The sequence below is a fragment of the Protomyctophum parallelum genome (assembly GCF_964188405.1).
Source record: "Protomyctophum parallelum genome assembly, chromosome: 6".
NCBI classification, from domain to species: Eukaryota; Metazoa; Chordata; class Actinopteri; order Myctophiformes; family Myctophidae; genus Protomyctophum; species Protomyctophum parallelum.
Window position 1 is genome coordinate 29111988 of NC_139701.1, and position 20944 is coordinate 29132931.

Consider the following 20944-nt stretch of genomic DNA (forward strand, 5'->3'; position numbering starts at 1 on the left):
CCCAATGGGATATATTGTAATAAATCATGCATACCTAAAGTATGTTACATTATTGATATGCATATTTAATAGCGGCATTATTTAAAGTTTAATGCGGCAGGGGTACAAATTAAGTATAAATATTTTTTTCTTGCTTCATATTCATTACATCTTATTTGTGTGTGTGTATGTGCAGTGTGCACGCACACACCATGCTTGTCTTGAATGTTTTTTTAAACCCTCATTTACATGGCAGATCAGAATCGATACTGAACCCCAACTCTTTCCTCATCATTATTCTACCTCTCCTCTCTCTCTCATTCATTTTTGGCTCTCGTTTTTTTATGTGGAATTCAAAGCGCTTGCAAATGTATTTTTTATCTGGCACACATTTTGCTGAGAGTTCTGTCTGGCCCTGCTATGCAAAGTGGGTTGGTTGAAGGAGAATAGTAATGACTTTGGCCTAATGGGACTCTAAATGTGTGAAGTTCTAAAGGCGCCTGAACATCAGAGTACATGTCAGTCAAACCAGGCCAGTGGGGGGGGGGAGAGAGAGAGAGAGAGAGAGAGAGAGAGAGAGAGAGAGAAATTTGCGAGTGTGTATGTATGAAAGATTTGTGGATTTGAAGGAAGGGTTGGTGGGAGTGTTGGGGATCAAAGCACCCAGTCTTGGTGCAGTGCGGTGAAGGCTGCTCCCCTCACTGACAACCCCCTCCCTGTGCCAATTCATTAATTTCACATGCTTTGCTATTAGTATGGGCATGCACATAAGAGGCGTTGCGATAATGATTTTGTCACTCAAAACTCAAGTCATTCAATGTGTTTCAAAATGGCCTATTACAACTCAACAACCCAACACTTACATTACATGTACTAAAATGCCGGCAGTAAACCGCATTACACCGTGTTGTATATCTATGATGACAGTCGGACGCATTTGGTTTTATCTGTTATGATTAGGCTGCCTCTATCCTATTTTGCACACATCATGCCACACACACAACGCACATCACTTTCCGATGATACACGTGCCGCGTTTCACTCGCGCAACAGCACCCGGCAATCATAGCATGTTGCATGCGGGTGCTTCTGCAAACTTTTCATTGTTTGCAATTCATTGCAAACAATTCATTGTTGTAAGGACATCTCCTATAGAGCACGTCGGGAGAGCAGCACGAGCAGCAGCTCCGACGTGTGCATATATCTATGGGTCCGTCGTGTGCCGTGTATACAGTAGAGTAGAGTACAGTACGGCACAGTGTGCTACAGTACAGTATGGCCTGTTGCCGGTCGAGTTCTAGTAATAACTAGTAAAGGCAATTAACAGAATATCTAACAGTTGGGTAAGTTTCCTGTAATGCAGTGAAGACAATATTTACTAGTCTCATATCAATATCTTCTATACGATATATTGCACAGCACTAGTGAGGCGATGCACCCAGGAATGCGGAAACAATGGTCGGACATGCGGAATTCTTCCAAGAAAACATAATCCAGATGACAATCTGTCAAAATTAAAAAGGCTCAAATCGTCAAAATTGCTCCAGCGCATTCTTTATTCAGCCCCTCAAAAAATAAATACAGAATAATTACCACACTGAACAGACAGACCCAGTAACTGCCACAAAGCTCTGCCACTACCAGGGCTAAAATTGGGTTCCCTTATTCTCAGGGCAGTTCAACCAGCCGCACAAAGCTGCCACAAAAAAGACTTGATATACTGTCTAAACTGTCACTATGTTGTTTTGTGTGTCACTTTTCAGTTTCGATGGCAACTTCAACACTAACGTTTCCAAGACCATCTGCTGTGACAGGCTGTCCCCCACGGTCAACAGCCGAGCCTTCAACCCTGGGAGAGACCTCAACTCAGGTGAGAGACACGCACTCACACACACACACGCGCGCACGCTCGCACGAGCGTTCACTCGACATAAGACACATTTCAATTCATTCTCTTTTTGATAGCTACTTAAATTTTTGTGAAAATAGCCGATGTACAAACTCACAATGTCTCGTGTTGAGATGCGTTGTGAGCTTGTAGACCAGCTGCTATTTTCTACATTTGTGGTATTTTTAAAAGCTCAACTGTGATGGCACACTCAGCACTGCTTCCAATTTGAACCATGGAATCCATCTCCATTTTTAAGTTCTTTCTGTCTTTTTTTTTTCTTTCTTTATTTTTCCTTTCTTTTTTCACAGTTGAGTGACTCTGTTAAGAACAATTTCCATGGCAACCGCTTTTTTAAGAAGTCAAGATCTCAGGTTGTTAAATCTTTAAAAGGAAAGGGCAATAAAAAGCTGCAATGGAAATAATGAGCTGTGGCAGCTCAAGGTGTAAGGAAACGTCTTTGTAGTCGGTCTCTCTCCCCTTCTCCTCGCTTTTCTGTTCTCTGTTGCTCTGCTATTTCTTTTTTTTTTATAAAACATCCTTCATGATGACCTAAGATCAAATAGTACTCTTTGCTTTTGATCTCATCTCCCTTCTTAACCATCTATCCTGACTTCACCTTGGTCTACAGTCTCATCCCTTGTCACTCAGTTTAGATGTTTGTATGCTATAGGTGTGCACGTTAACCTCAAGATCCATAGAACCCGCAAGCCCCGCATCTGAAATCCTGCCAAAACAAATTAGAGGGATATTAACTTTTTGATGTTGGCTCTGTCTGCTGCAATGTATTTGTCAAGGTGTCGGATTGCATAAATACACTGTACAGTGTTGCCATGTAAAGACCACATGTGTCTGCACTGCATGTGTATGCCTGCATTTGATTTGGGAGGGAAATTTGTCTTTGACCATAAACCCAGAAAATGCCAGCACCCCCCAACCCCGCTGTCATGCACTAGGGGATGCATGGCAAAACAGGGAGTCCACACAAGAGCATAAACGTTTTGTAATGATATTTATTATAATAAGATAATTAAAGAATAGCAAATAATGAAGTGTGGGATGTGAGGATATCAGTTATCAGTAGTGTCTGCAGTGTATGGATGTGTGGAGAGTGGTGGGTGCGTGTTGTATTAGTTGGTGCAAAACATAACTCAAACAAAAGGTCGGTTAGGCCCTTGAGCCAGATGGCAACCTGTAACAGGTCCTGCTTGCAGGGAGGACAGAGAGAGACTGAGCTCAGCCAGGAGAGCTCCCTATATAGTGCCCTAAGCTCCGCCCATCTCAGGTGAGCATTAATTGGGCTGACGGCCTGCTCCACTCTGCCAACACAGAGGTTGCTGGCTAGCCTACAGTGATGCAGAGGGGGCAGGGCCGTCACACCACCACATCCCCGGTTTCTCAGTTTTCCTGCCATGGCACGGCCTCATTCTGTAATCTTTTATTTTGTACCAGAGAACTCGGTATTTGGCTATTAAATGGTCTTACTACATAATATGATCATAACCGTAAACATATACAATTGTGCACAAACACAAATGTATATCCCTCCCTTTGGGCTGGATTTTGAAGATGCGTTTTTCAATGGGGTAATACATACAGTTTTATGAGCTGGGGGCGTGTTGTATGTCATATTGCAATTTTGGGCATGTTAAGAAGCGCTTTCGACACCCCGTGGATTGCGCAAAACGGCCTTGAATTAGTCATGGGTGTGTTTAAGGCGTGTTTGAGACGTACCCAATCAACATGTCCGTACTTTTCTCTTTACCAGTCAGCTGATGTCACATACGGAATGCGCACTTTGGGGATCGTGGTATTACATTTCTTCAGGCTGGCACCATAGAAGACATGACATGACTTTGTCACATTTGGGTTAATTATTCCTATTGCACTGCATGCTGTCACCTTTATGCCTCAAAATAATTTGTTTCTATTGAAAAACACCAGTAAAATAACGTTTATTATATTTTATTTCATTCAAGTCATGATGAAGGAATGAGTTGAATGCTGCTGCTTAATGCTGTGCCTGTGGCCCCGATGGTATATGGTCTTCGCTCTTAGCATTTTATTGAAGAAGACTTGAATCGGGTGTGATACAGCATATGAAAGCAAACTTCCCACGGATTATGGAGATGTTTTTATTTATTTTTAAGGTTGAGAAATGAAAGAATTATGGCCGTTTCTAATCTCAACATTTTACAAAAAAAAGACGCAAAAGAGGCTGTTGCCATGTCTCATAGAAACAAGTAAATAGGTCTATAAAAATAAGCGCATATAACAGGGGTCTGTAACCTATTTTAAATGAAGTGCCATGTTTTTATTTTCTAGATAGTGAGTCTGCCATATCCAGATTAATTTTAATGACACCACATTCAAATAAAAAAACATATTTTGATTGTCCACAAATATAAAGTTCTTCCTTCTTTTTAAATATGTTCTTGCACATTGTTATAATGATCATTATATATATCCCCCTGCAGTCAGAGTTCATAATTTTAATGAATGAATGTGATGCATTGTGAGCTGGTATAGATCTGCTATTTTCAAAAGTAATCTTGGAAATTTTTAATTGAATTTTTGGATTAGCCGTTCTTAGTTGGGCAAATGCATTCATCTGGGGATCCTTGACATGGGAAAGTGTACAATCAAACAGTGCTTTTTGCGTTTATGAGGTGGTCAGACCCACGTCTAATCGTTATGCGCCAAGTGTTTTTAGGTCAAGGGGCTTAATAGCAAATTGCGCAAAGCGAAAATAATTAACATATGGACACTCCCACAATGCTAAAATATTCAGGAACGCCGTATGCCATATGTGTGTGCGTTCAACACGGGCCGATATGCCTTTCATAATACGAATGTGCGCAGAGCGAGGGCAATTTATGTATTACCCCATTGTAAAATGCATCTTCAAAATCCAGCCTCCAGTCTCTTGAACGCTCACACAGTATGTTTACACACATATGAAGACTTACAGTACACACATGCACGTATTATCTAGGTCAGGAAATCGCTACCATTACATTTGTTCTTTCTCCTACCACCCTCGTCTTGTCTACTCTCCACCTCCCGCTCCCATAGACTAAAATGATAGTCAAAAAGCATATTTCAAAATTCAGACCAAAACATTTAATGAGACAATATTGTTTTATACTTTGTTGGATTGTACCGAAAATAGCATTGCAAGTGCAACACTTTGTGTAAGCTTGTAGACCAGCTATTTTCAGCGTGTGACACTTCATACAGGCTACAGCAAAGCATAAATGAAGCATTATTGTTGAGAACAATTGCAGTGTTCTGCATTACCACTTATTAGACACCCAAATCCTCTGCTCGCATGCAATTCCACTGACAAATGTTACTCCTAGAATCAAGATGGTTTGTTCGTCACTACTCACAGTTACAAGCAGTGAAATATACTAAAATGGTCTCAAATGGGTCTATGTAGCCTAATTCAAACTGGGGGTCTTTGTTTATACCTCATCCCCTAATGCTCCTTATTTTATTCATATCAGTACTTACTTGCCCATTTAGATAAATCCCTGTTGTTGATTCACTAGGGTTCATGCCGCTTCCCTCTGATCTTAAACTTTGTATGTCATATGTCACTTTGGGTAAGAGGGTCTGCTAAACGTCTAAATTGTAAACTATGAAAAATGTTATCTGTCATTCAAACAAGTGCACCATGTTTATCCTAGCAAGACAGTAGGTATGGGGAGCTGAAACTCTCTCCATTGCCTCACACTGCGCTCATCCAATCAAGCGCTACCGTTGTCAACTCCTCTCAATGTTACGCCCTTCCCTGGTCATGGAGCCGCCCCGGCATCTCACTCTCCCTCTATGTCTCTCTATAATTCTCTCTCTAGTCTCTACCTCTTCGTCTCTCTGTGTCAGTCTGTATTCCTTTATCTATCTGTCTCTCCCCCTCCACAACACATTCCAGCCAGTCCGTCTCTCCTGCCACCTTCCATGATAGCTGCCACCATTCGTATATCACCGCTGGCCGGGGGCTTTGTTTTCCTTGCGGCCAGTCGCAGGGAGTTCATGTTACCCCAACACCCTCCCACCCCTACACACCTCCTCCTTCTACTTCTCCTTCACTCTCAGGCCTCCTTGACCCCTTACACTCCCCACACGCATTCATCCTCTCTCATTTCTCTTGGCCCAGTCTAAACAAAAGTGTGTGTGTGTGTGTGTGTGTGTGTGTGTGTGTGTGTGTGTGTGTGTGTGTGTGTGTGTGTGTGTGTGTGTGTGTGTGTGTGTGTGTGTGTGTGTGTGTGTGTGTGTGTGTGTGTGTGTGTGTGTGTGTGTGTGTGTGTGTGTGTGTGTGTGTGTGTGTGTGTGTGTGTGTGTGTGTGTGTGTGTTCATGCTTTGGCAATGTAAACGTATGTTTTCTCATGCCAATAAAGCCCTTTGAATTGTGTGTTGGAGAGTGATGAATGAAGGAGAGGGTGGGGTTCAGATGGGAACGCCGTTGGTCACATCACATGTGTGTACATTGAGCGGAGAGTTGTTTTCCACCTCCTGTTCTGTCTTTTGCTTTGGTTCTCCATGCTGTTAGGATAGCGAATCTGGGAAGGCAGAGGGAGATATTATGTGGGACGGCAATCGATGATCTATTCTACGACTGGGAAGACAGGGAAAATCTAGACAGACCAGGGTGTCGATTGAAATGCATGTTAATTTTGAGGTTACATTTGTACAATCTCAGAGTTACAAATGGATAAATTAACATTTGGGTTTTAATAAGTGGGTTGGGCTCTGGTATCTTTGTGTGATTAACACAAATGTACACCATTCTCATGCCTCAAATCACTGATACTGCCCTCTCCTTGTTCAAATCATACCTCACTGATTCGTCAATTCATCTCCATTAACAACTGCCAATAATTCACATCTCCTGTCCCCTATGGCGCCCCCCAAGGGTCAGTACATGGTCCTCTCCTCTTAATCGTATACATGCTCCCCAATTACAATTACTTCGCAGACATGTCCTCCGTTTCCACTGTTAAGGCCTTTTCAGATGGGAAACGACTCATACATCTTGGTAATTCATTTTCAATGAGAGGCATGCGTTTATTTTGGACGTGTGGAGAAGTTGAGGGGCGATTATGCAAGCGTATTTCCCAGTGCAGTCCCGTGAAATTGTCGCACGTGGGTTCATTCGTTGGTGCAAGCATCTGCAGGCGTTTTGACCTCGATTTTGGTGAACTTTTTTTTAGCGCCTGCATCACTCGAATTAACCGCCTTTATGCTGATAACACACATCTCTACCACCAAAACCCTGCCGCCCGCCTGCTCACCAGAACCCGATCCAGCCCATTCCTCCATGACCATCACTTGCTCCCAGTCAAACACAGAATAGATTTCAAGATAATGATCACCACTTACAAGGCCCTCAACAACTCTCCGCTATTTCTGAACTCCCCCCTCCCGCTCCCTCAGGTCGGGTAATGCCAACCTCCTCGACATCCCCAAGACAAAGAAACAAACTTGGGGTGACAGGGACTTCTCAGTGATTCCCCCTGCCTATGGAACTCACTCCCAGCTCCCATGAAAGATGCCCCCAACCTCACATTGTTTGTGTGTGTGTGTGTGTGTGTGTGTGTGTGTGTGTGTGTGTGTGTGTGTGTGTGTGTGTGTGTGTGTGTGTGTGTGTGTGTGTGTGTGTGTGTGTGTGTGTGTGTGTGTGTGTGTGTGTGTGTGTGTGTGTGTGTGTGTGTGTGTGTGTGTGTGTGTGTGTGTGTGTGTGTGTGTGTGTGTGTGTGTGTGTGTGTGTGTGTGTCGATCTGCCTCAATGCCAGTGTGTTTGTGCATGCATGACAAGCGTTTTTAAAAGGAACGAAAACCAAGTAAAACAAACTAAACTGTTTGTTTGTTTTTCCACCATCATATCTGATGGCGTGCAATTCATCCTACCCTTTTCAGCTAAAATATAGCTTTTCTCACAATGGATAGATACACTATTAAAGCTAAACTGAAATCAAACTAAACTAATGAATAATTAAAAACTGTTGCACATAATGCATACGTATCCAGGTTTTTTCATTTGAGCCCAGTAGACATGTTGACCGCTTGGCAGTTGTCCCAAAGGTAAAAAATGTGTACATTTGTAGAGCTTTCTAAACACTGGAGGCAGATGTATAACATAGATGTGTACAGAGCCCTCTTCAGCTGTCAACACTGCTGAGTGGTTCCTGTTTATACCAGTCTCAGAGATGGATGGAGGGACTAGCATGATGTGCTGCGCAGCAGACTAGCAAGCATACTGCAGTGCAATAATAACCCACTGCCCCTCAAAAATGGGCTTCTTAAATCTATTATATCATCGCTGTCCGGCAGAAACCAGATAACTATTTTTTCTTTTCTCCCCGTAAATCGATGCCATTGAACACCCTTTACGTCGGTGTGTTGGTTAAAAAAATGTTAACCAATGAAAAGATTTAAAAAGTTAAAAAAATAATAATAATAATAAGTCCAACTCCATTGGGCCGACTCTCCCCCTCTCATGCAAGCATCTGGCAATATATAAAGTCACAATACCAACTTTGAGATGATAGATGATACATACTGTATGGATGGATCGATCTACAGTATGTGTCATCTATCATCCTATCTACCATCTATCATCCTATCATCTAACTGTGCGTAGTACTTCTTCCTTGGCTTTTTAGTTTTTGCTCACCTGTCCAAATAAATATTTTGCTAATAAGCATGCTGTAAAATTGGGCACAAATGAAATATAATATTTGATGATATATTTTGAAATATGAAATGGGCGGTGGTGGCTCAGGGGTAGAGTGCCTGGATGGTAACCGTAAGGTTGCCAGTTCGAACCCGGGCTCCCCCAGAGTTACTGTCGAAGTGTCCTTGAGCAAGACACTGAACCCCTAATTGCTCCCGATGTGCTAGTTGGTGCCTTGCATGGTTTCCGCTGCCATCAGTGTATGAATGTGTGTGTGAATGGGTGAATGTAATGCACAATCTCTGTAAAAGCGCCTTGGATAAAGGCGCTATATAAATGCCACCATTTACCATTTACCATTCATGCAATGTACAATGTACAATTATTGTATGCCTATAATTTCTTGAAAATATTTAATCCACCCAGGTTGCTGTGTATAGTCTGGCCACTAGAAAGTCCATGTTGTTTGTTTATAGTGGATGTGCCTCAGTGCCTCAAATGCTCTATCATTTTCAGTGCTGCTCAGTAGACTGGACTCATATTCAGGAGATTAGATGCCAGTGTGGGCCTACATTCCTGTGTTTTATTAGTTTTAACCGTTACATCACCATCTACTGTTATCTTAGACATTCTTTCACTCTCTCTCTGTCTCCCTCTCGTTCTAATAGTTGTTGCCCTGGTTAAGGAATCCAGCTTCTATTTGTGTCCTTTCCCTCCCTCCATCTCTTCATCTTTGAAGTGAAAGGCTGTTTTGTGTTGCATTGAGCAGACAGGAAGCTGCAGTCTTTGTGATTGGATCTCTGTGAAGATACTGTTGACTCTGTGACCCACAAAAATGGTTTGTTGGCTCAGCGACTTTGGCAGAGGATGCTGTTAAGTTGGCCTGCGTCATTGTAATATATTCATAAATGTCAGTGAAGCACTGATGCATACATTGGCGTTGATTCACAGCCTGTATGGTCAGACTGGTCATACTTGTTTTGTTTTAGGAATTCAGTTAAGCTAGTTCAAAGGATTTGACAGCTCTACATTTGTGTAGCAAGTTGAAAATTGATTTCCTACATAAAATGATAGAGGTGTGATGTAGCGGAAGGTGTCGAAAGCTGTGATTGTCTTTGCCAGGATGCACTTAAATAAATTACAGACAGAGTTTTCACTTCCTATGAAAATAATTAATCATCACCATACTCAAACAGAAGTAGCTGATTGAAATATGATCTTACAGTACCTTCAGGCAAATTGTTGATTTGGTAGAGACTAGAGACTGGTGTAAGTTGAAACTCTTAATATAATAGTATAAAACATGTGTTTCCACCAAGTAGAAGGTGAATATTTCTGTATTGAATTCTTGTAGATAGTTGCGCTGTCAATATTATCGTTGGGGCACAAATTATTCTCCCCACTTATTCTATGTACCAGAAGTATTTATTTTACAGGGAATGGATACTAAGAAATAAACAAAAAGATGGTGTTTAATCATTTAAGCACCACATATTTTACATTGTGATACAAAATGTGACTGCAACACATTAAGGCAAATTATTCCAGCTAAAGAATATCATCTTCATTCAGCATCAAGCATGACATATGCACACATGGAATGCAAGTGCAGCACATGTCATGTGAGTGTCTTTGCTCTCTCATTCTCACGCACACAAAGCCTGTGATTAACCTCTGCTCTGACCAGTGGGATTAACCTGGTTAAATAAAGGTTACCGCTACATTTGAAAAGGTGAAACTTGGCATGTATTTCCCCCATTTTCTCATGTATGTCCTCTCCCTCGTCTCTTGTCCTTTTCCCTCTTTCACATTTCCTACACCCCACTCATTTCACTCCCTTTCCACGCTCCTCTCCTCTATTCCATCACCCCCTTCTCTCTCCCTCTCTCCTATATGTAGTGTTGGCAGACAACCTGAAGTCCAACCCAGGGATAAAGTGGCAGTACTTCAGCTCAGAGGAGGGCATCTTCACGGTTTTCCCTGCCCACAAGTTCCACTGCAAGGGAAGCTATGAGCATCGCAGCAGGTACAGTATCACACACATTTCCTTTCTATGAGTACTTCCTGGTGCCCCCCAGTACCTTCTTCATATCCAGCTCCCTCCTCCTCTTGCCTCAGCAGTCGTCGTAAAGCATCCCAGAGGTCATGTGGGTGGCGTGCCACCCCCTCGCCCCCAAATCTGACCACATATGCCCTCGGAAAGGAATCTTGCACCTCCTTTTGTGGTCACTCATAGCTCTCTCTGTGGTTTTTTTCAGTGTATATGTCTGTCTGTCTGTCTCTTAATCTATCCCCCATCTCTCTGTTGTTCATGCACTTGCTCTTGCATTTTTTCCTGGTGTTGTAAATGTGTCAGTGGAGTTTCTAAGCCAGTCAGCTGGCCTTTAGCTATGAAACAAAATGATGCTGCTGCTGCAAGACTGAGTGTATGTGGCTTAGCGAGTACATCACTCGCCTTTTTTCACCATGTGATGGCTTCTCATTGGACCTCATTCATTAGAAGTGTGTAAGCACAAATCTGTGCTTAAGTATGGGTGCTGATTGCTTAATGCAACACTTTGGGATTCATCAATATGTTCTTCCTTGAATTTGTTCTCACTCTACAAACAAATTTAGAACTGCCTTAGACCACACGTACGCAAAAATCATATAGGTTTTCAAAATTGTTCATTACATTTACTACTATTACATTAGTATTAACTTAAAGCTGCACCATGAAACCTTCCTGCTCTACCCCCAATTTGACCCCTGGTCTCTGCACAAGTTCTGCCCTTTTTAACCATTGCCTGCTTGCTCAGGTGACAAATAGATTTATAGATGTTATGCATTGTCTTATACATTGTTGGGGAAACTGGGAATACGGACTCTGATAGCAGGGGATTTGGAGCAAGAGTTCATTGGTGGTGAGAGCATGTATTAGGGTTAGGGCAGAGATGTGCCTCCACACAGCAACAGCGGAGAGAAGGGGATCTCCTGTGAAAACAGTGTGGCCCACAGCAGACGGAGGTGGAGGCCAGGGTCTGCAACATGGGCCACCTAGGGAGAGAGAGAGAGAAATGGACATTTTCTTATACAAAAAAAAACATAAATCTTCTGTTCTGGAACAAAACCTTTTCAGACGTGGGGGGTCCGTGGCCAAATGCATATCAATTTGGGGGGTCATTCAAAAGAAAAAATATGAGAACCACTGGTGAATAAATGTAGCCGTCTGTGTGTGTTCTTCTTGCAGGCCTGTGTATGTGTCGGCGGTGCGGCCTCAGTCTAAACACATCGTGGTGATGGTGGACCATGGAGCGTCAGTGACTGACACGCAGTTACAGATCGCCAGAGATTCAGCGCTGGTCATCCTCAATGCTGTGGACGAGCACGACAAGGTGAGCTGTACTGGACAAAATTTACCTTGAATGCCAAAGGAGCCGCTTGCTTCAACGGCAAAATCGAGTGTTGATTTAACATTTGTACACTCTCTGAGTTCCACATTTTAAAGTAACTCTTTTGTAGCATCTAAATTGTTAACTAATAGAACACGATGTACTGATTTAACTGATTATGCAGGACCTCCCACTCCGCCATAGATGTGTTTAACGTGTTATTTAGCATTATATTTAATGATAAACATATAACGTTGCCTTACCGCATATCAAAGCTCTCGGTCGATCGGCAGCTCCGTGTTCAATAGGCTTTCCCTTCAGCCTCAATACATTGTAAAACAGAATGGTGGGGGCTGAGGCAGAAAGCGTTTTTAAGAATCTCCGTCAGGTCTTAATTGGCTTTCGCTGCCTCCTTGCAGATCTCTATTCTGTCTGTAGCGGAGTCTGTTCGCTACTGTTCCCTGGACCTGTGTTACAAGAGCCTGCTGTCTCCAGCCACCAGTGAGACCAAGCGGAAGATGAGCACCTTCATCTCAAATATCAAGGCGTCGGACGGCCTGACGCAGCACGCAGCCGGCTTCCAAAAGGCTTTCCAGCTGCTCCGGAACACCACCAGCATCCTCAGCAAGCATGGCACCAGTAAGAGCTGTGACTGGGAGAGAACTCATCAATGTGTCTTTATTACAGCCATTTACCAACCTGTGGACCAGGGCCCACTGGTAGGCAGTGGGGGAATGTGCACGTGTGAAGTCATACCTGTGCCAGTCGCTTTAAAATGGAGCCCCCCTTACGATTAAAATATTAACTATTTTTAAAGTGAAGAAGATATCGTATGCGTTTTACATTTACATTTTTAGTTATTGAGGGCAAGTATAATGTTTTAAGCCAGTGTTCCTTTAAAAAATCTTGAAAATGTAGTTTTCATTGTGATACTCATGAGTAGGAACTGCGTGTATTCCATTAGTTAGTTAGTTCCATTGATACTAGCCAGAACACAATCGATTGATTGATCATTACATTAAAATGCTTGCGCCCACTCATCTGACCGCTGTATGTATATATCCACTCATCTGACTGCTGTATGGCTGCCGTGGTATGTATATATCCACTCATCTGACTGCTGTATGGCTGCCGTGGTAAGTGGTGACATGGGTGGGCCATGAACACTTTGATGTTTTCAAGTGGGCCCTGATCTAGAAAAGGCCACAAACCACTGCTTTATTACAGCAGATTCATTCAGTCTCGCACCAAATGCAACAGTGTGTGTGTGTGTGTGTGTGTGTGTCCATCAGCCACAGATATGGTAATCATCTACCTGTCATCTGGCATCACGTCTCGGGAGTCGTCGGAGCAGGAAAAGAGAGCAACGCTCAGCGTGGTCAGGGAGGAGAACAGACACCTCAACAACTCTGTCATGATCCTCACCTACGCGCTCATGAACGGTACGACTCGCACAAAAATACAAACTCGTCACTGAAATACAAAGACTTAGTGTTTGGGGGTTTGCCATGAGTTAGGAGGAATGAAGTATTGTTTCTCATGCCTGACTTCAGTGGTGTCCTGTGTCAAAAAATAGTTGACAACGCATGGCTACACAATGCCTTGTGAGCTTGTATAAGAGCTGTTTCTGGCATGGGACATTGTCGTACGATTAAGTTAAGAATCAGGCTTTAGTTGGTTATAACATTTGGCAGCACAATAACATGCAAAGCACTGGATCCTGGCTGACCCAAGATACAGAATAGAAAATCTGACAAAAAACAGAGTCACTGTCAAAAATTATGGAGATGAAACGTACCCTAAAACAAGTTCTGTATGGTGAAGTTGAACCTTGTCATTGGAGGTAAACCGCTCAACCACAACTTTGTACACAGATACGCACAGCAGTTCTCTTTCAATTACAATTTTGACTCTTGGTACAGAGCTACCTTTTTGTTGTATTGTTTTGGTTTGTTTTTCCACTGGAAGCTAATTATGCGTGTGCTAGACATGGTTTTCTTTGTCTGTGATGGGATATGCATAGCACACAGAGGGATGAGGAGGACTGAAGGTTAGAGAGGTGCTCTAAAACCTCAAAGGCTTTTTGTTCTCACCATGTGTGTTGGTGTGGTGTGTGCACCCTTCCTCCCTCTCTTCATCTCCATCATCCATCCATCTGTCTGCTCCTGCCCCCCCCCCCCAACACACACACACACACACACACACACACACACACACACACACACACACACACACACACACACACACACACACACACTCCCCTCAACTGTAGTGTGTATGTATTAGTTCACCATTAATAAAATAATTCTTTCATTAGGGTATGGAAATGAAAAACATCTGAGAGGGGAAGGTAAACTTCAAAGTGTGTGTGTGTGTGTGTGTGTGTGTGTGTGTGTGTGTGTGTGTGTGTGTGACTCTCTGCTTGTCTAAAACACTCCACATTGAAAAGGTTACACACATCTATCAGCCTTTCAGTTTATTAGCATTGCATATCGCGAAAAAACATTTGTTCTTTTGTTACCTAAGCTATTATACACTCGGCTCAAAGCCCCCCCTGTGTGTGTGTGTGTGTTTGTGTGTGTGTGCGTCTTAATCCCTGCTTCCACTGGCAGATGTGAACTGTTGTTTGTCAAAGGTGATCAACAATCTGTTGGCCACACTGTATTTATTTGTGTGTATGTGCATGTGTTCTCACGCGCATGTGTACACGCACAAAATAAAAAAGATGTTCTGCCAACTCCAGTTTCCCTTTCAGTCTAGTTCTTGAACTTTCCATTTTGCACTGCCAGAAAGTCATTAAGAACCATGTGACGTTCTTTTGTCTCTTGCTTACAGTTTTTCTTCATGGGCCTAGGGCTCTATGCTAGATCCACTGCTTTTTTCACTCACCACAAAATCTCTTTTTGTCAAAATAGACTAACTACAAACTCTGCTTGTAGAGCCTGATATTTTTTCTGAAAGTAATTAATAGGGTTAATTATAGGGCTCAATATTGCATTGTGTTTACATGTTGAACTGACTGACATAAAAGAGCAGATCCCATGTCTGCCAGAAAAGCTGCCCCTCAATCCTGTCCATTTGACATTGCAACCTCCCACAAAGCCACGTCTTGTCAGTCGCCCAACAATATGGTCACCAGAGATGTCTTGGCATTAAAACATGATTCTGCTGTAATCCCAACAGTGATTGGACACTGGCATGGATTCCATTCCAATAAGCTGTGAGACCCACTGATCCAGGTGACAGCTGCATGGTGATCCAGGCTCATCTAAAGGGCTTGGTAGACTTTGTCGTGCACGGTGAAAATAGCCGATCTACAAGCTTACAACGCGTTGGCTCTGTGGCGCGCAACTAAGTACAAATCTGGCTCAAGTGACCTCAGGACTCGTAAAGTCAAACGTCTGGGCTTGTCCAAAGTCTGGAACGTACATTTACTGTTGATCCGCCGTGCTGTGGCGCACTGGGTGGGATGTTCTGCACGTGTTGTAAACTTGGGGCTTGAAAGATAAACACAGGGTTTTACAGATGGTTGGTTTTGTATGTTTAAAGCTTCAAAGAATAGCGAGGTGGTGATGCAGGATCTCAGGCGTGCATGCATGGAATAACGCAGGCGTGTTGACTGACGCAGAACAGGTCTTCTTCTGAAGTACGGGCAAGGTCATGTAGCCTGGACACTGGTCCTGAATCTGTATTGTCTTTTTCTGAACCAAAATAGAGCCTCCTTTTCAAAGATACTTGATGAATACAATCACTGTGTTGTGGCACAATATGCAATCAGATTTCCTGTTGTTGCTTTCATTTTTACCATATGCAGAAGGAAAAGATGATAGGAATTTGAGTCATGTGCTCATTACTGAAGAGCTGTTTTCTGTCTCTCTCTGTGTCCCCTTTCGAACACTACTTTTTAAGCATCGGCTCATCATACTACACTCAAAAGGCTCCTTTGTGACAGTCATTGTGAACAAGAAGTCCTTCTTAGTGGTCTTGTGTAGTTTAGTCACATTGATCTAAATCAGTGGTTCCCAAACTTTTAGCCTTTGACACACAAGAGATATTAGATGTTTGCCCGGGACCCAAACTATTATTATCATTATGAAATTATGGGATTTCTTAGATGTTTGTTTTTAAAATGTATAAAATATATTAAAAACTTCTTTTTTTTAAGTTGAAAATCTGTATGGTGAGTTGAAAAGTTGAGTTGAAAATCTTCTGAAATATTTTTTTACTTATGTTGTAGGAAAAGAAAAGGGGATTGGGAAGTCGTGACCCATAAAAATTGGTCCGTGACCCACAAGTGGGTCCCGACCCACTGTTTGGAAAACTGTTGTCTAAATAAATTCACTCACACTGTGTCTCTATTCCCTCCCTCCTCTCCACCACCCGCCTGTCTTCCTCCTCTCAGAGGGCGTTACGGGTCTGAAGGAGTTGGCCTTCCTGCGGGACCTGGCGGAGCAGAACTCTGTGAAATACGGCGTGGACCGAATGCGCGACCGCGACCGATCCTCCGTGATATCGGCCGGGGCGTCGGGAAGCGCTGCGCTGCCGGTGGTCAAAGGCAGTATGATGGTGTTGAACCAGCTCAGCAACCTGGAGACCACGGTGGGCCGCTTCTACATCAACCTCCCCAACCGCATGATCGACCTGGTCCGCTTCAGCCTGCCCTATTCTGACCCCATGGGAGACGGTAGGTGGAACGCGCCACACCATGCTTCTGTGACTGAAAGGAAATGGTTTTGAATTAATATCGAATGAAACTCCAGTTAACAAGAAGAAATGTGATTGAATTGATTTTAACTCTTAGAACGAAGGGCTTATATAACGTGTTTTTAATGATATCCCGGAGCGCCAACGACGCCTTTAACATATAATGTTGGCTTACTGCATATCAAAGCTCTCGGTCGCTCGGCAGCTCCGGGCTCGATTGGCTTTCCCTTCAGCCACAATGCATTGAAAAATAAAAAGGTGGGGGCTGGAGCATTTCTTCATGAGAATTCCAGCTCAGATCGCGGTGGATGAGCGACTGTGTTTAGTGGCTCAATAGCAACTCCCGGTGACCGCGTGTCTAAATATGAATGCTTCTAGACAGGTAGTCAATGGTCTGATCCGCACGAGCACCTTGTTGCTATTGTTGTTTTTGGGGAGCCGATCTTCTTCTATGAACAAATAGAATGTTAGTGAGCGGTGGCGGGGAACTGAGCTATCGCTACTGCCCCCTGGTGTGGTTGAGTTAATTACCACCTGAGTGTCCCCGTTTCATTTCATCATAATATCTCGGCTACATTGAAAATGAGGGCCTTCCCATAAACTGTACTCCAAGCTGAAATAAAGGTTGTGATGATAATAGGCGAGCATTCTGTGAAAATAGCAGATCTAGAAGCTATTTTAGGGGACCCTGGTCACTGAATACATGGGGTTTGAGTGGTTAATGTAATTAATTAAATGAGCTGAAGTTCAGTGTTCCATTAAAGGAGCAGAGCTGCTGTGTGGAGACTAAATGTACCAAACTGTTCCCCAAGGTTTCATCATGACGGTTAGCCGGCCATGTTACTTTGGTAACCTGCTTCTTGGTGTGGTGGGGGTGGATGTGAACCTGGCCTATATCCTGGAGGATGTCACCTACTACCAGGACTCGCTGGCATCATATACCTTCCTCATAGACAACAAAGGTTAGTCATACACCCATATCACTTATGTGTTGACTGGTGCACACTTTTACGGTAGATTGCCACGAATTTGTATGAAGCATCCATCATTTAAAAGATTTTAAACACATGCTGCAATGCATATTCAATACAAATTCATATATTGAAGTGCACAATCAGATGATGTAAGTAGATTTTTGGACATCATTTGTATTAATATCCTCTTTAGAAAATCCTACAAATGACTCCTAGCTGAAAAAGAAAAATGCTGAAAAGAAAACATGAGTAAAGATTTGTAAAATGGTCTGTGTGTGCGTTTATCCACCCTCCTCATGTACACTACTCCCTCGTAGTGTTCACGGTTTATTTAGTCTGAGTCGACTTCCTAAATAATGATTATCCCTTATTACTGTTTATGGACATCTTCCAGCCAGCAGTGGCATTTCTTTGGCGCTTAAGTTTCTTCCGAGCCCTGCCCTGTTGCCACGGCCCAGGGCGGTAGAACTCATGTCCGGACATGGTTTGTCTGTCTTGGACATAGCTTTAGGCTAGTATTCAGCGCAGCCTGGGAAGGCAGGCCAGAACAGATTCCCCGATGGAAGCTGAGAGGTCCAGTGTTTCCCAAACAATGGGTCGGGAACAATTTTTGGGCTGTGAGTTTAATATGCCCCCCCCCCCTTTCTTTATGTTTCAATTACTACTCATCATGTTAAACGTTTGAGACACGCTGACACACATACACACAAATGCACAAGCTGGTTTCCTGACTGCCTGACCACAGACAAGTACTGTCATTCAGCAAAATGACATCACCGCAGTTAAGAGGGGCTGGCTGGAAGAAACGTACTTCCAACGCATACTGTAGCTGCTTCCATAGCACTGTTAGCACACACTGTGAGTCATCCGAGCGGAGTCGTGTTTGCGTTTTATGCTACACCATTAAAGGAGACCAGTTATTCCCCCTCTAGATACTGAAAAGGTTTGTTATTGTAATAAATACGCCATCAAATTATAGCTCGTTAACTGTACGGCGCTTATTAATGCCGTTCAATAAACAACCTTGACAAATGACTCCCATTAAAGTCATTAACTGGTATTCAAATTGCCTGCTGCCAATTAGCGGGTTTGTGTAAACACAGAGGCTGCCAGAGCCGAGGAAAAAAGATTGCCGCATAACATCTGCAATATTTGAAAATGCACAGCGAGATGAGTGGCCATGTTGTGACCTCTTTGTAAGAGTATGATGATGACAGGCTAGATAAACCAAATACATCTTATATATTTTACATGGGTTTCTATCTTATCCATATTAGCTATTATAAAAGAGTAATGCTACATTTACTGTGTGTGTGTGTGTGTGTGTGTGTGTGTGTGTGTGTGTGTGTGTGTGTGTGTGTGTGTGTGTGTGTGTGTGTGTGTGTGTGTGTGTGTGTGTGTGTGTGTGTGTGTGTGTGTGTGTGTGTCTGTCTGTCTGTGTACTGAAACAAGTGTTGTTTTTTTCTTTATTTTCCTGATGGCAACTCATATCCAGTTTAGTAAGTATAGAGGGTTTAAGTGGTTAAACACACAAATGCCTCTGTGCTCTGTTTGCATCCTGGCCTCATCACTACTTGGGTGGAGCTGTTTTACAAGTTTTCTTTTTACGCGCACAAACATAAAAGAGCTCCTTCTCGAACATCATCAGTAACACAGAATGACAACTGGTTCCAATTTGTTTGTTGATTCATCAATTTTAGGGTTTATTAAAGAAGTGCAACATTGTTAGATGAAAATGCATGACTTCTTTGATGCATGTGCATCTCATGCATCTTCTACCAAAACAAAATCTCTGGTTATTGTCTCCACCAGGCCGAAGGCATGGGGGGAGAGTATGTTTTGCACTCCGTCCGTCCGTGTGTCCGTCCGTGTGTCCGTCCGTCCGTGTGTCCGTGAGCAGCTAATCTCGGCCACTGTTAACCCGGTCGATGCCAAATTTTGCGCACACACTCCCTGGATGCCAACGATGAACCTCTGCCCCAAACTTTCCAGAACGGCCTGTTAATGCGCCACCAGGAGGCCGCTTTGTGCAAAACAAGTTTTTGCACAGTACACCTACAGATTTTGTCCAAACATCACGCAAATTGGTACACAGTCTCTCTAGAGCCATTCAACGAAACGGGTCTTTCAGATTTCTTACACTCCATCCTGATTGGTTAACATTGGCTTCCAAAGTTCACAGGAGTGCTCAGTTTCAAACAAAATGCTGCAAATCATGAACACATCGCGTGATTGCACCCACATTCCCACTAGGCCGAGGACAAAATGCCACATGAACAATTTCAACTCAGCCTCAAGGTGGCGCTATAACTGGCCGAAAAGTGTTTTTACCTCTAACTGCACGGATCTGTGGATAACTTTGTATGCCAACTCCCTAGAGGCCAAGGAAAAACCTTTGTCTGGAATTTTTCATATCTGCTCTTTATAGCGCCACCAGGAGGCCGACATATGTAAAACACATTTTCTATTATTACTCCTTCAGATTTTATCCAAATTTCACGCAAATCGGTACACATGATCTCCATAGTCATGTGATCAAGACAGGTTTGTTTGATTTCTCATATTCCATCCTGATTGGCCACGATTGGCTCCTACAGTTTTCAGGAGTAGCCCGCTTTGTACAAATCGCCACAACTCCTCAACGCAGCGTCCCATTGCGATGAAACTGTGCACGCATATTCCCACTAGGCTGAGGAAGAATCCTGGTGGAGACCTGTGCCCAGAAGGGCACTTTTTCTAGTTCTCTCTCAGGCTATTGTAATTATTTGAAAGATATTTTTGGGGCATTTCTGCCTGCATTGAATAGTACAGTGACGAGTGACAGGAAACGGAGAGAGAGGGAAAAGACCATCAGGCTCGGCAATCGAACCTGTGACCAGTGGCGGATCTACTAAAGGCAAGAGCAGGCAGCCGCCTCCCATGGCTACGTTTCTGCCTCCCCTAGTTTATTTAAAATTATATGCCGCCTATAGCCGCTACTCAAGGCGGACAGAAAGTGTATCAGACAGAAGAATACACATCTATTCTCTGTGTGTCCTCCATCAGCTATGGAGGAGCTACCAACAACACTAGCTAACAAAATTCCAAACTACTGAAATCAATTAGAAATCAATGGAAAATGACGCGCATAACAAGCAGCTGTGGTATCTTTGCTTCATTTTTCAAGACTCTGTTTTGACGCTTATTTCCCTTTATCTCTCATGTAGGCTCCATTATATCTGGTGCAGTGCTTGTAGAGTTGTGGTTCATGAAAGTACAAAATCAAAGTGTATATTGTTGTCATCATTTAGCAATCATCTTACTATTGTAGGCATTTGTAGCCTATAAGAATATAAGCTACAGCTACAA

General features: G+C 43.1%; 2 protein-coding genes across 3 annotated transcripts in view; one reads left to right on the top strand and one right to left on the bottom strand.

Annotated features, from left to right (window-relative positions):
* Positions 1 to 20944, top strand: part of cachd1 (cache domain containing 1) — a 108031-nt gene that overhangs the window by 62574 nt on the left and 24513 nt on the right. For both annotated transcript variants that reach the window (XR_014569423.1, XM_083767881.1), the window contains exons 4-10: positions 1743 to 1849; positions 10447 to 10573; positions 11777 to 11921; positions 12338 to 12557; positions 13211 to 13360; positions 16321 to 16602; positions 17435 to 17584. Coding sequence is in view for 1 of the 2 variants with exons in the window: in XM_083767881.1 (XP_083624007.1) it covers positions 1743 to 1849; positions 10447 to 10573; positions 11777 to 11921; positions 12338 to 12557; positions 13211 to 13360; positions 16321 to 16602; positions 17435 to 17584 (1181 nt within the window). In the remaining variant the exon portion in view is untranslated. The remainder of the gene's footprint in view (positions 1 to 1742; positions 1850 to 10446; positions 10574 to 11776; positions 11922 to 12337; positions 12558 to 13210; positions 13361 to 16320; positions 16603 to 17434; positions 17585 to 20944) is intronic.
* lurap1 (leucine rich adaptor protein 1) overlaps positions 1 to 20944 on the bottom strand; it is a 435521-nt gene that overhangs the window by 7456 nt on the left and 407121 nt on the right. The gene's annotated exons all lie outside the window — the stretch shown is intronic.